At 38.8% G+C, this 15786-nt stretch overlaps 1 protein-coding gene across 2 annotated transcripts; it reads left to right on the forward strand.

Moving 5' to 3' along the window:
- Positions 1-56: 56 nt before the first annotated feature.
- On the forward strand, positions 57-10349 carry VCPKMT (valosin containing protein lysine methyltransferase). 2 transcript variants are annotated; one of them, XM_028106800.1, is made up of 7 exons: positions 57-890; positions 988-1098; positions 1264-1336; positions 2151-2270; positions 3312-3416; positions 5593-5645; positions 9924-10349. In XM_028106800.1, the coding sequence occupies exons 1-6, from the start codon at positions 625-627 to the stop codon at positions 5605-5607; spliced, it is 690 nt and encodes a 229-aa protein (XP_027962601.1). In that variant the 5' UTR covers positions 57-624; the 3' UTR covers positions 5608-5645; positions 9924-10349. The 2 variants fall into 2 exon arrangements, with proteins under 2 accessions (XP_027962601.1, XP_027962545.1); XM_028106744.2 differs by lacking the exon at positions 9924-10349 and having other exon boundaries at positions 5593-6722.
- The last annotated feature ends 5437 nt before the right edge of the window (positions 10350-15786 follow it).

Here is a 15786-nt window from a genome sequence, read left to right on the forward strand (position 1 = left end):
ATTTTTATTGTTATGTTAATCACCATATATTACATCATTTCATTATAAGGAACAAGGGGAGAGATTGTTGAGTTCTGTGGAAATACATACACCCACATTATTTTCAATATTTTGTGCAACTTACATAATCCCAAGGAATTTAAGTGATGTAAATTTTAGAAGGATAACTTTGTCTTAACTGTTAAAACGCAATCAGCAAACTTCCAGCGACCATTTTTATGCATTCAGATGAAAAATTAGGAGCATGCTAGGAAACTCTTGATAAGGAGGATTATACATACCCTTCTTGGTAAGATCTTGGAAACTGCCTGGATTTAAGGCCAGTAACTACCGAGTGAATTATTCTCCAGGTAAAAACACCCCAGGTAAAGAGCAGGTGACAATATTAGCTTTGTCTCGAAGAGTGATTTAAGCTGCCTTCTTGTTAAGCCAGGCTTGTAATTTAGAGGAGCCCGGTGCTCGACTACGCGCGGGTAATCCTGCCTTCCCAGCTTTGTGCCTCTGCGCACGCGCTTTGGCGCCAACTTCGCCACTAGGGGGCGCCGGGCCCTCTTCAGGCCGGCCGTGGGGGGTGCGTGTGGGTGTGACGTCACTGCGCGCGCCGCAACTTGTTGCCGGGCAGCGATGGCGGCTACCCTGGAGTCCTCGGTGGAGGACCCACTGCGGAACTTCGTTCGAGTTTTGGAAAAGCGAGATGGCACGGTGTTACGACTGCAGCAGAATGGTTCCGGCGGCGTGGGCTGCGTTGTTTGGGACGCTGCCATTGTCCTTTCTAAGTACTTGGAAACGCCCGGGTTTTCCGGCGATGGGGCCCACGCTCTGAGCCGGCGATCTGTGCTGGAGCTGGGCTCTGGCACTGGGGCCGTGGGGCTCATGGCTGCTACCCTTGGGTAAGAGCTGGCAGGAGGGGGTGCCGCTTTGTTCGGGAAACCCGGATTAGTGGTTTAGCACGTTTGTGCCTACACTTCGATCGACGTTATTTTATAGGGCTGATGTTGTGGTCACAGATCTTGAGGAATTGCAAGACTTGCTGAAGATTAATATTAATATGAACAAGCATCTTGTCACTGGTTCTGTTCAAGCCAAGGTACTGAAATGGTTTGTATGGCCTTTCAGCTTGTTTTAAGAACGATTTGTAGTTTGCTTTAAATTGCGTTTCACTAAAAGCATAGTTAATACGAAGGGAACTTTCCAGAACTTGTTTATGAAACAGTATTTTAAATTGTTAAAGCAACAGTTAAATATCTGCTTGACATTTTTAAGGGGGGAAGAAATAGAAGACTTTACTTCTCCGCCAGACTACATACTGATGGCTGACTGCATATACTATGAAGAGGTAAGTATTCAGTGAGTGAAATGTCCATCTTTAGAATTTGTACCATAATTTGTGGATTCCAAAGTGCACATTTCTTCATATTTTAACATTTCTGAATGCAGGATATTTGTCCTATAGTTGATGACACAGTAAAGAACATAAAGGTTACCAGGGACTATATACATATATTCGTGATAAACAAAAGACCTGTGAAACATGTTGACAAAAGTGTTATGTGCATTTTGCTAGAGGCTTCTGCAATATTTTAAAGGTTTTGCTATTTGGATCTGTTTTGAAAAGCTAAGGTTTTTTTTAAGCTCTTTCTTGGGAACATGTTAACCATGATATTGAGAATTAAGTTGCATTGTAAAGAATTCCTTGTTCTATGGCAAGATTGATTCAGAATGATATTTTGAAAAATATCAGTTTGTTTCATATTGTGGACATCACATTTTTTTAAAATAAACATTGAACTAACTTATGCTCAGGTTAGGGTCAGACTCACTTTTGTGGGTAAAATTCCAAGTTAAAATAGATTAAATAAAATTAATTTTTTAAGAGTGAGGTCAGTTTCATTTGTTTTCCTATGGGAACTCCAAAATGCAGGCATTTGAGTCTTTTGGAAATTGAAATAAATACAATGGTTGATTAGTGAAGAGGAGTTTACCAATCATTAGTTACAGAGCTTTAACCCCATGTACTTTGTTGACTGGTTCAAAGATGGATAAATTGGAGGGGAGTTATAGTAACTCTCCGCTTCCCCTATCCCCCTTTTATAGTAAAAATAGAAATTTTTAAAAATCATAAAGTAAAAGTGATACTCCTTTTTGAACAGTCTTTGGAGCCATTGTTGAAAACTCTAAAAGATCTTAGTGGATTTGAGACTTGTATTATATGTTGTTACGAACAACGAACAATGGGAAAAAATCCAGAAATTGAGAAAAAATATTTTGAGGTAAGTAGTAGATCTGTTTTTGTAGTGCTTTATGTGACTTCACTGAGGCATTATGTGACTATGTGTTCAAGTATATTATGGTAATTTTGAGTGGGGAACACATTCTGCTTGTATGAATCCATGGAGAGTATCCTTCATTGCCCACCATTCTACTAAGCTTCTCCCCACCACCTTTTTCATCTTTTCTGATCCTTTCTTTTTTCTTTTCTAATAAGTTGATCTAGTATCTACAGAACAACGTAAAATAGTAACGGTGACACCCTTGTCTTTCTGGGAAAGTTTTCCATGTTTATTAAATATGCTGGCTTTTGGGAACATATTAATGACGTATATTACTTTTGGAAAGTACATCATAGAAACATGTGATATGTTTTTACTTCTGTGCTTTTCTCTACATTTTTATGAAAGCTTCAACCAAGATATCCTATCTACTTTCTGGGGTGTTTTTGTTTTTTGGGTTTTTTTGACTTTTTATTTTTAAATAATTAAAGACTCACAGGAAGTTGCAAAAGTAGTACATAGAGCTCCATGTATCTTTCACCCATCTTCCCCCAGTGGTCCTCCAAACCCTTTTGATGGGCAAAAATCCATCACATTATAAGTGACTCCTCTTGAGGTACATCTACACAGTCCTGCAGTTTAGCCACTGAAGGGACTACTTCGCTTAAATAAGAATGCAAATACATGACTCTGCCTCAGATAGGTGCTAAAATTCTTTTTTATTTTCATGTTTTTCTTGAAAGTAAAGAATGTTAATAAACTTTGGAGACTATAATTGAAAATTCTGTATCGCTAAACAGTTTAAATTGAGTCAAAACACATGTAAAATGCACACATATCAAGTGCTCGGCTCAATTTTTTATATGTATACACCCAAGCAACCACCACCCTACATAAATAGAACATTTTCAGGACCTCAGAAGGCACTCATGTGCCCTTTTCCAGTCAGTACTTCTCCAAAGTTAACTGTCACTCTGACTTCTGTCACCACAGGAAATCTCATATAACTGAATTTGAAGTATATCTCTTTTAAATTTATAGCTCCTCCAGCTAGACTTTGACTTTGAAAAAATTCCTTTGGAGAAACATGATGAAGAATATCGAAGTGAGGATATTCATATCTTATACATCAGAAAGAAAAAATCGGTAAATACATTCCCAGCTCTTTATCCTCTGAGGAGATCTATTAGCTGGTCACTGTCTCTGGGCTAATGTGTGGTGTAGATGTTGATTTGATGTAGGGAAACAGTTCTGATGACTCACTGGACTCAGGCACTCTCAGTGTTTAGATCACTTAATCTACCTGGCCTTGGATTCTTCCTCTAAACAAAAAAAAAAAAACAACAGGCTTCTTTGATAAAGGTCCTATCCATCTGTAAATAATAGAGCTTTATAATTGGGCATTACCTCAGGCAAATAACTTAGCTATTTGTACATTTCTGTTATCTCTCAGATTTAAAAATGCCAGTTCTGACTCCCGTGAACTTTCTCCAACCATTCAGATTTTTTTAAATAGTCCAAAGTATAACAAGGTAGATCGGCCCAGTAAATAAAAATGCACTCAGTTAAATAGAATTTATGTATATTACCCCCTTTTTTATTGCTTCTTTACCTGTTTAAATAATTACATTTTACATGGGTTGCCTCTGTATGCCTAGAATTTGCGTGTGTAGAGGAGAATTGTATTTTATCCATTTCGTATCACCTTTTGTATATGTGACTAGTATAAGGCAAGGACATGATCTAGTTTATGAATTAAGGATACTAAATTTATTAAGTCCCACTTGTTTCTGTTATCTTTGCTTTCATGGAATTTGTTCATGATGAAGTTTTCTGATTATGTGAATTCTAGTCAAAAGCAAATAACATAATTTGGGGGATCAAGGCTGGGTGTTAGAACTGTAAGGAAAGAGAGGTGGTGGGATTAGTAATTCAGATTTACTAACTTTCATTTGGCATAGTGCTGGAGATACAAAGATAAATTTTAAAAATGTTTTATGCCTTAAGGAATCTGGTTTTAGCTCAAGCTGTTGTGTAGTTTTAAAAGTAGAATTTCTTTTGAGGTGTAAAGATTTTATGTTTCCTAAATGTAAAGCCCCCCCCCTTTTTTTTGGCCAAGAATCACTTCTTTTTACAAAATTGATAAAATTCACCCTTTTAAAATGTAAAATTCAGTGGTTTTTAGTATATTCACAGAGCTGCACAACCATCACTTTTTAATTCTAAACATTTTTTTTATCACCCCAAAAAGAAACCCCATACCCATTAGCAGTCACTTCCTGTTCCTGCCTTTCCCTAGCCCTTGGCAGCCACCAGTCTGTTCTCTGTGGAGTTGCCTGTTCTGAACATATCATAGAAGTGAGATCACACACTATGTGGCTTCCTGTATCTGGCTTCTTACAGTCAGCATTGTGTTTTTAAGGTTCATCCATGTTGTAGCATACATCATCAATACTTAACTCGTTTTTATAGTTTTAGAAGTAAAAAATGGTTTTAATATTTCTTTGATATACTACACCTTATCCATCCATTCATCAGTCATTGGGCATTTCAGTGGTTTTTCACTTTTAGGCAATAATGAATAATACTGCTGTGAATATTCATATAAGAATTTTTGTGTGACTTATGTTTTCAAATCTCTTGGGTATAAACCCAGAGTAGATTTGCTAGGTCATATGAGACCTCCATGTTTAACTTTTTGGGGAATTTGCCAAACTGTATTCCAAAGCTGCTATACCATTTTACATTCCAACCAGCAGTAGCTGAGGGTTCTCATTTCTTCATATCTTCACCAACGCTTGTCATTGTCCATCTTTTTTATCGTAGCCATCTCAGTAGGTGTGAAGTGATATCTCATTGTGGGTTTTATTTTCATTTCCTGAGTGACTAATGTGGACTGTCTTTTCATGTATTTATTGGCCATTTGTTTATCTTTACAGAAATACTTTTCCTGTTTTTAAATTGAGTTGTCTTCTTACTGTTGAGTTGTAACAGTTCTTTATATATTCTGGATACTAGATCCTTACCAGATAAATGACTTTCAAATACTCTCTCCCATTCTGTGGTTTGTCTTTTTTTTTTTTTCCTTGATAGTTTGTCTTGGAAGCACAAAGCTTTTTAATTTTGATGATGTCCAGTGTATCTGATTTTTCTTTGGTTGCTTTGTTTTAGGTATCAGCAAAAAAGTCATCTTTTGAGATTATGCATGGTGGTTCATTTGAATTGCATTTAGCCATTATTAGGCATATTACTTAGTATTAAGTACCAGTAAATAATTTTTTATAAGAAATCAATCTTTAAAGTTTTCATTTTTTTCTTATAGAAATCTCCATCGTGAAATCTTTAGTCATCTTACCCAAACCTCTAACAACCTGGGTAAGCTAAAGATGTGAATGGTGAATGGAGCATGTGAATACAGCATGGGAAGATTGTGTTCATAGATTTTTCCAGCATGTCCATAGAGATTCGATATATAACTGACAACCACCATGGGCTGCCTGCAATTTGAAAAATGATTACTGACTGCCTGCCTGCCAATGAGCCTGAAATCCAACTTAGTTTACTTGTAGCTCAGCATCAAGTTCTGCTTAAAAGAAAATTGTGTATCAGTCACTCCTCAAATGAAAATAGGTGTTGAGGTTTGCCTAAAGTCTGCAGGAAATAGTGAAGTGGCATGGTTGACTTGGCATTTTTGTCAGGAAACTAGAAATAAATTGATCCAGTTTCTAAAGAGAGACATCTATTACATCTATTTAAGTTGCAACTAGTAAAATTTAGTTGTCTTCAAGATCAATAAATCTAAAAGTTGGTTTTTATTTTAATATAATTTAATATAATTATGCAGTGGTTTTTATCATATGTATCTTCCACTTCATTGCTATTATTATGATAGCTTTAATATTTAAATGTTCTTTTACTTAAAAAAAAATCTGAAAATACTGTTTTGTATACTTCCATTAGCCAAAGTTTTATTCTTTTCCTCCACCGTACATGTCTATGTGAGTTAGATAGTAAATTATACTTCAGTGAGTTGGTAGGAATAAAAGTAAGAAATCAGGAGGGGGAAAAGGTATCTTTACAAACTTTTTCATTTGAGAATGGAGCAAGAATTAAAAGTCCAGTTTCAGGCTTGTGCACTTACTTGGCTCTTGCACTTTTCTTCGCATATATCTTCCAGGAATATGGCTAAAATCACCATTGTTGTTTACATGAAACAGAGAAATGTTTTTAAATAACTACAAATGTGGTTCTATATACATTTACCAAGTGATTTTGGTTCTGTGTATTCTCTGTTTTATGTTATTATGATAATCATCTGCCCACAGACTGATCTATCAAGGACTTCAGTTACACCAGTTGTGAAGAGTAATATTAACTGGATAGAATTCTGGTACTTGTAGGCATTGGTGCTAGGTGGCACATTTAATGTATTAAAATAAACATTGTTTTAGAGATCCTGTGATTTTGTGAATGTTTCAGAAATAGCTTTGAAGAAAATGAACATCTAAATCGGGCTTTCCAGAAAAAGCAAAAGCAGCCCTATTTAGAGAAATTAAAGATCCAAATCAAAAGAACCATTCTTTCCTTCAGGCTTCCTTTGGTCTTTAAAGTTTGTCTTGCTGTTCTTTCTCAGAATACGTTGTTCACACTGCCATTAGCATTTCATTAAGCAGTTTACTAAACAGTGTAAACTGTATGATTCTTAGTTACAGATAGCACCAGTTATTATTAGTGAAGTCTTGGCACAGATGACTACTTTCTAGCCTATTCCATAACATTATGCAACTTAAAAAAATAATAAAAGTCTGGCCAGCTATAGTAATCCACTCATTCTCAGATCCCTGTTCACCCCTCTCTTTTCACTCTACTTCTAATAGTCAGTACCTCTGGGTCTTCAGCCTAAAGTGTCTCTTGGCATTCCTGTAGAAAAGCCCAGCTCCTTTCCCTTACATAAAGTGCACCTTATACTCCAAAATTTTCTGGAGGAGTTGGGTTGAGGTCAACCTCTACAGCTTTACCAGAATCACCCCTGTGTGTGCTTCCTTCCCTTCCTTGTTCTATTCCCAGTCCCTTACTTAATTTATCACCTCCTTAATACGTCACTTGCATACATTCATCTCCATCTGTTCTGGAGAACTGACCTAAGTTACTGACTGTAGATTTAAGTAATTTGTAACATTAAATCATGGGTTGTTTTTGTTTTTGTTTTCCTGTTCTGGAATAAGGCCAAAGCAGAGATTAAAAGGTACCAAGTCTCCACATTGTAAGATCAGAGAACCACTGGTAGGACCATTGAGCACTGCGGGGCTTACTGAGGGCTGACAGTTCAAGTAACATGCCCTATCACGAACCACCATTCCGCAGACAGCCAGGGAGGCCTGGGAGGGGTCTCTTTTGAGGAGTGCAGTGTTGGGGAATGGGATTTAGTCTTTTGGGCTCTCTCATGAGGGAGAGAACAGGGTGCATCTGTGCTCAGACACCACAGGAGGGAGGCGTGAGGGAACAGTTCAAGATTAAGGATGCTTCTAAGAAGGGGTGCCCAGCGTTTTCTCCACCTGGTTGGATTTACCCAGCAGATCAGCATGTCTGTGTTTTTATTTCAGAGCATGGGAATGAAATTGGAGAGGTGGGGATACCTCAGGCAGAGGTGTTAAAGATGGGTCCTGCCAGCCAGTGTTGGCACAGGAGTTGGAGGCCAGAGGACTTGTGCAGCAACATGGAGAAGTTCAAAGGGAGGTGCAGTAGATGAGTGAGGTGTGCTGCCAAGGACAGGATCAACCAGAATACAGCCACCTGCAATCTCCAGGGACTGCCAGGGCTGGGGGTGGGTGGGGAGACAGCTCAGGAATGCACCTCTGGGCCTCTAGGTGAGTGGGGCCTTGCCACTGTGCACCATGAAACCCATGGGCAGTTATAGCCAATTAGGGAGCCCCTGTTGTAAGGCATTGTTTCTCAAACTAGGCTGCACATGGAATCACCTGGGAAATTAAAAGCAAACAAAAGCTATGTTTAGGTCCCAGTTCAATTAAGAGGCATGGGAGTTTTGTTAAAGGCTCCAGGTGGTTTGAGTGTTTAGCCTAAATTGAGAACTGCTGTGTTAAGGAAACCTAGCATCTATTTCCCAAGGGAAAGGGAGCAAAGGGAGGAGAAATAATAAGCCATCTATGATTAGAGTGGGCCTATACTGCATAGGGAGGGAAAGAGCTTTGAATCCGATGTGGAATCCTCTACGAAATACATTTTAAAACAAACAGGACTGAGCTTTAGAAATTGATTATTTACCTGAAAATTTAGAGAACCTGGTCAAGAAGACAAAAGTGATGCTACTCAAGAGGAAAGGGGAGTCCAATAGCTGGAACAATGAAATTGTTACAGGCTAGTCTCCAATGACTTGAGTCTCTCCTGTATACCAGTTATAACTAAAGGTCTTTGAGATTGCAGAACTTGGAATCTCAATCAGTAGAGTTCATAACCAAGGGTTTGTGAATCACGTTTCGTGGACTTGGGAGTGAAGTTAGGTTATTTTTAGGTATTTTAAGCAGTATTAATCCAGAATGATAGTGGGGTTTTTTACACAGCTACCTTTTTCTTGAAAGTTTCCTTGTTAATATGCCAAATGCAATATTAACTCAGACTATAACTACTGTATTAAGTTTTTTAAAAGTGTGGGTTATAGAAATAGGACTGTTGTTCTAAAGTTTCCCTGTAGATGGCATTGCTTGACTTTGTCTTTAAACATTTTATAAAAAGGAAGTTGTTAAAATAAGATTATTTTGAAATGGAATCACACTTGCATTTTAAAGGTAAACTAAACCAGATTTTAAAGAATCAAACTACTTCTTGGGAGTTGCTTTTGAGTATAGCAGGGTTGTCTTAGCGTGTTTGGGCTGCTAGAACAAAATACAGACTGGGTGGCTTATAAACAACAGAAACTTATTTCTCACGGTTCTGGAGGCCGGAAAGTGCAAGCGAGATCAAGGCCCCAACTTCCTCAGAGGCCCCTGCCTTTTCATTGTAACCTCAAGTGGCAGAAGAGTGAAGGATCTCCCTGGGGTCTCTTTTATAGGGCGCTTATCTCATTTATGAGAGCTTCACCCTCATGACGTACTCATCTCTCAGATGCCCACCTCCGAACACTACCACATGGGGGGAATAGGTTTCAGCATAAGATTTTGGGGCTGGGTTGTGGGTGGGACACACAAACATTCAGACCATAACAATAGTGGAGGTAAAGCTGAATTTTTTTCTTATAAAATTGTATTTGACTTGTCTTTCTGTACATTGCATTCTGATATGCTTTTTGAATTTCTGAATATTGTTGATAAAGCTACAGAAATTATAATTTATAGACCATTTCTCTATTGTCTAATTCATAGACCATCTTCTGTGAGAGATATTTAAGAGGCTGAATTAGTTGGTCAGGTTCTGAAAATGAAATTGACCTTGAAAGTACCTTTTATATAATGCATGATTTTATGTTTGAGGTACTTGGAACTTCTAATTAATTTTAATTAGTTTTTCAAACCAGTGTACCTTCCTCACTAGAGTAATAAGTAGCTTTTACATCAAAAGACTGAAGCTCTGTCTTTGGCTATATATACCACAGTCCTGTAGGCTTAGGCCATCTGTTTGACTTTTTGTCTTTTTCCTCAGGGAACATCTGGATTTTGAAGACCTTTTGCTTCATTGATTGTAAACATTGTAAAAGTAGAATAGTCAGTTGTACCATGGAGAACCTTCAAGCTAATACAGAAAAAAATTGTGGCAACAAAATTTTACTGAAAATTAGTCAAGTGATGGAAGAGCAAAATTTTCACTTTACATAATTTTGAGTAAGAAAGCAGTGAATTCTCAAACCATTTGGAACCCATTAGGTTAAAACTGTTGCATACTTGAGGTCATTTAAGATATTGTCTTAGGTTCTGAAGTATTGGTTGGAGTTTTGTGAAGATCTAGTGAGTCCATCAATTGTGAGGTAGATTTTATGTAACCCTCTGTTAATAACAAGATAATTGTGTTCCCTCTCTCGCTGTGTCTCTCTCTGTCAAATAAATAAATAAAATCTTTAAAAAAAGATAATTTTCAAATAATAGACTTAAAAATGTGTTAGAGAAGATTATCTCCGTGATAATGTTTCTCATGTGCATTCTGAAAACCATGTGTCAGGGCATAGGCCTAAAGACCAGATTATCTGGGCTTGAATTCCAGTTCTGCCATTTACTAGCTGTGTGACCTTGAGCAAGTTACTTAAACTTTGTGTGCCTGTTTTCTGATATGTAAGGTGAGGGTCATAATACTATCTACCTAATAGTTTGCCATGGGATTAAATCAGTTTAATACATGTAATGCCTTTAGGTACCTGGCACATAGTAAGTGTTCAGTAAATGTTGTGATTAATATTAGAGGTAAAATTACTTTACATGTAGGGACTAGGTAGGAAAATGTGTATAATGTAAATCGATTTTTATCTGTATTGCAGTGCAAAATCTGGGCATCTTTTTGAGAGTGTAGGGCCCATGTACCCATCACTCCCCCATCATTGTAGGAATGGCCCCTGGGTAGGAGGAGGTTGCGAATGCTGTTCCATACCCCGTTACTTGAACAAGTAAGCAATTTTAGAAAGGCGAAGAAAATGGGGTGAAAGAAAAACATTTGTTTCCCACTTGTTTTTATGGTTTTAAAGTAAGTGCCATGGACATTCAAAGGCCTATAGAAATAGGAGACTCATTTCTAAATACAGGAGCCTGGGCTTGCTGCCTGGAGCTCCAGGATTAACATTCCACCTCCCTGGACCTTTACCTAGTTTTTCTGTGGCTCTTTCTCTCTGTAAAACTGAGACCAGTTAGGTAGTAGGTAATGAAAGTACAGCAGCAGGTCATTTTTCCGAAGTGGGACTTGATGTATCTACATAACTATGTTCAAAGTTTGAATGTATTGACTCTAAAAGAGCAAGGCGACTATAAAATACTTGTGTAGCAGTTACCTCCTAAAGAAGCGATCTTTTACCACATAACAAATATATGTGATGGGTTGCAGGAGCTTAGTGTCGCTCATCCCTTGGGCTACCTGGGGGAGTCTGTGCCAACAGACAGGAACAAGAGAAACTTGAATTGTAGCTGCTTCCTCATCAGCCGTTGTAAAGAGGCACATGGGCTTACCTGCATTTATTAAATTTTCAAAGCCTTTTTTATTTTCCATTGATGGAAAAGATTGTCATGAACACTAAATAGCTGGTTTTAATTTTTAGAAACATTTATTCCTTACCTGTAATACACTAACTTATCTTGGTGAAGAATAAGTTCACACTGTTTAAATATTCATGAGGTTGAAAACTGATATTTCTCCCCTGCAAAGCAAACTGAAGGCTTTTGGAAAAGAGCTATTCTAGATGTAGATTTCATAGGCTTAAATGTTTGAATAGTTAGCAGATTTCTGTTAGCTTTAATGAAGTAGTACTGGCAGTCTATTAAACCCTTGATGGATCAGTGCTTTTAAACACTAGTGGGCAATTTTTTTTAAAGTCAACGTTTATTCCAGTTTGTTAGTTTACTGAAACCCAGGCATTAGCAGTGTGAGTTCCAGGTCCACATGTTGGCTCATCATTGCTCTGATAAATCATTGCTGGAGTTAAGAGTATACAATACAAACATCCATGTATCTACATGCAACACCTGACCTTGTTCTTTTAGGAATGTGTCCTGAAAACCCACTTGTGGGGTGCCTGGGTGGTTCCGTCAGTTAAGTGTCTTGACTCTTGATTTCAGCTCAGGTTATGATCTCAGGGTCGTGGGATTGAGCCCTGGCATGAGGCTCTGCATTTAGCGGGGAGGCTGCTTGAAATTCTCTCCCTCTGCTTGGGCACATGTGCACTCGCTCTCTCTCTCTCAAATAAATCTTTAAAAAAAAAAACCCTGCTTGTACTGCACGCACAGTACAACTGCATATTGGAGTGCTCCAAACTTAAACAGCATATTTTATCCAAAACTTAGATGAGAAGCTTTACACTTGCATTCAGAATGAGTATAAAGAATAATCTCGTGGTGTGTAATTCACATAGGCCTGGTTTCTCAAAACTTAAAAACAGGAAATATAAGTCTTACAGGCTCACAAATAATAAATGTTTAACCAGAGTGTCTTTGGATTTCTGTTACAGAAATGTGCTTTTTTTTTTTCTTGTATTTAATTTATTTATTAGAGGAGATGGGTAGGGAGGGACAAAGGGAGAGGAAGAGAATCTTAAGCAGGCTTCATGCCCAGTGCAGAGCCCAACTCGGGGCTTGACCTCATGATCCCGAGATCATGACCTGAGCTGAAATCAAGAGTAGGATGCTTCACTGACTGAGCCACCCAGGCGCCCCCAAAAATGTGCTTTTAAAATAGCTATCTTCTTTCTAAATCTTGTCACAAATATCCTTTTTTTTTTTTTTTTTAGTTTCGTTGTTCCAAAACTCTGTGCTCTCAGGCATATATATGACACCCACATTCAGTCTGTTACTCTCTGTCTGAAGTATCTGGTTGTTAACCTGAGATCCTAAGGAAGAGGAGAGCACAGGAGTGGCTTAGTGTGGCCAGGAGGAACAGAATTCACCGTTAGCCCCGGGAGACAGCCCCAGCTCTGCTCACCTTCCTGTTATGCACCCAAGCTTGAACATTCTGTTTTTCTCTGGAGAAGATCGTTCACTTGATTACTACCTAATCCACCTGTATGTCTTTGGGCAACTTGACCTTTCTGAATGCAGATGTCCCTTTCCATGAAACAAGAATGCTGCGCCCTGGCGAGCACTGTGGTGATGGCTAAGCTAGGTAATATGTGGAGACGGGAGCAGGGAGGAAGGCATCTCTCAGCAGAAGCTCAGCTGTTGAGTTCACTCTGAGAATTGAGACTGGCCAAGTCTTGTAAACTGGAGAAGTGTGAGAGAAGTCATTCTAAGTAAACAACACATGACGTGGTCCAGGGGAAAACAAACAAAAGCCTCAATTGTCAAAAAGGAGGGATTCCGTTTTGCAGCATACCTATCAATTACTTTTATGTCCCGCCCTGACTTTTTCACCTCCTCTTTAGACTCCACCTTCATCACAGGAAAGAAGAGGTCATGGGGAGGAGACTCAAGAGGTTGCTCTTACCAAAAAAAAAAAAAAAAAAAAAATTGGAAGGCATGAATAAGATATTAGGCATTACTGGTTTGGTGCTTCCCAGCAGAATGTAATACTAAAACAAAAGAGAACTAGGGCGCCTGGGTGGCTCAGCTGGTTAAGCAACGGCCTTCGGCTCAGGTCATGATCCTGGAGTCCCGGGATCAAGTCCCGCATCGGGCTCCCTGCTCGGCGGGGAGTCTGCTTCTCGCTCTGACCCTCTTCCCTCTCGTGCTCTCTCTCATTCTCTCTCTCTCTCAAATAAATAAATAAAATCTTTAAAAAATAAAAAATAAAAAAAATAAAACAAAAGAGAACTAGCCCCCTTGAAACCACGAAGATCCCAGTGCTGCAGAGGGCAAGAGCAGAATTTAGCAGAGAAGTTACTGGAGACTCCCCAAAATACTATACAGGGGACAGCAAATGAAATACGGCTTGTTAGTTTTTCCTCATTTAACCTGAAGCTGAGGTCCCATATGTAGCGTGTCTAGAATAACACCTAGTGTAAAGGATCCTCAAGACATTTAAATTCTCTTCCCTTCTCCCATTATCAAATCCACCCTCTGTGACTTCTCTGAAACATTCGACACATTAATTCACTCTTTCAATTAAGTCAACAAACAAACAGGTATCCCTAAGTGTCCAGTATACACATTTGTACTCTTTTAGGTAGTAGGGGCAAATAAATCAGTAAAACGCAATCTATATCCTTAAACTGCTCACTTATCCATAATGTGATAGACATGCAAAAAGAATTGCAACTCTGGGAGAAGTGCAATAATTAAGGTATGAATTAGGTACAGTGGCTGTACAAAGGAGGGTACGGTTAACCCTGCCTGGGTTGATCAGGGACGATTGTGTGAAGGGACCATTGAGTTGACTTTTGAAGGATGAATTGGAATGCAGTGGACAGCCTGACAGTGTTCCAGACAAGCACCTGCAAACTGCATCAACCATGGTGGTTTGGTGGTGGTGGAACATAGGGTGTATCAAGTGATTGGTAGGCAGAGGGCAGGGGAAGGACATGGAGAGTCTTATATACCATATTCAGGAGTATAAGTTGAATTCTGCAGGCAATCAGATGATATGAAACCGGGAAATCACTTGAGTCAAATCATTTTATAATGATCATTCTGATAGTCCTGGGACAAAATATAAGGCCAAGAGATCAAGAAAGAAGCATGAACAATGGCCCAGCCAAGAAATGTTGGGGAGCGGGGAGGGGGTCTGAACTCAGGCAGTAGTAGTGAGAATGGACAAGAAGGGATGGATTCGAGAGCCACTGTGGACCTAGACTGAACAGGAAATGGTTTAGGTGCCCGCGGAGCATCCTGGTAGAGTCAGGGCCCCCACAGCCCACATAGCGCCCTTGTGCGCATCAGATAGGATTCTTTTTCTTTAAAATACTTTCTATGGAAAAGTGATATTAATTTATCAGAACTAGAGACTTGACTGCCATGTACCAGAAAATTGTCATGTATATAAATTATACAAGTTTGGAGTCAAATTATAATTAAAATTTTTTTCTTTAACTTCAAAACAGTCTATAATGTGAATGGTGTTCCCTTTCATGGCCCTTTTTGAAGTACACAGCCTGAACAACCGCATACTGCAACCCTGGTGAGATATAATGTAATAGGCAGCTAAATATATAGGTTTGGGGGCAGAGGAGAGGGTGGATAGTGAAAAGTGAGGTCTTATAGGTCACTCAAGATGTATAGATTGAAAAAGACATCCAAGATAAGATGCTGGGAAATATCAGAATTCAAGGAATAATTGGAAAGAAGAGAACTAATAAAAGAAATCTTGCAAATGTCTTCTCCCATGGCTTCAGGGACAAGCAATTCTTAATTTAAATATGTTGATGGTCATATAACTCCTATTTGTGTACTACAGACACCAAGATCTCCAGCCCACCTCTCATGGGCCAAGTTCAGATTTTGTACCTCTGTCCCCAAATCAACATAGTAATGCTGCTTGCCGGTCAACAGTTTTGTTGTCTGCAGCACAGCAGTGCTTGGATAATTATTTTACTATGTAGTCCATATTCTATAAAAATGAGAGAAGACCCAAAAAGGAATATGTTATTCCTAAAGCTAGGAAGCTCAGGTCTCACATTAATGCAGCCTAGCCTAGAGTGGAAATAAATATTGGTTCTCAGAAAGCTGGAAATCTTTAGCTTCCCTGGCTGTTCACTGGACTTCGTTTGATTGTGAGTTTGCTTGTGAAAAGGAACAAGGAGAATGTAAAATTAAGAGGACAGAACCAACCCTGGAAGTCTTAATGTTGAACAGCGAGGTCTAATTCATTTTCTCTCTGGGAATGGAACTCCCCTCCAGTCTGACTCCAGTAAATTCAACTTTCTCCTTCTGTCCACAGTCTG

The sequence above is a fragment of the Eumetopias jubatus genome, unplaced genomic scaffold (genome assembly GCF_037043125.1).
Source record: "Eumetopias jubatus isolate StellerSeaLion01/CBP00866 unplaced genomic scaffold, mEumJub1_p1.0 scaffold_7, whole genome shotgun sequence".
Lineage (NCBI taxonomy): Eukaryota > Metazoa > Chordata > Mammalia > Carnivora > Otariidae > Eumetopias > Eumetopias jubatus.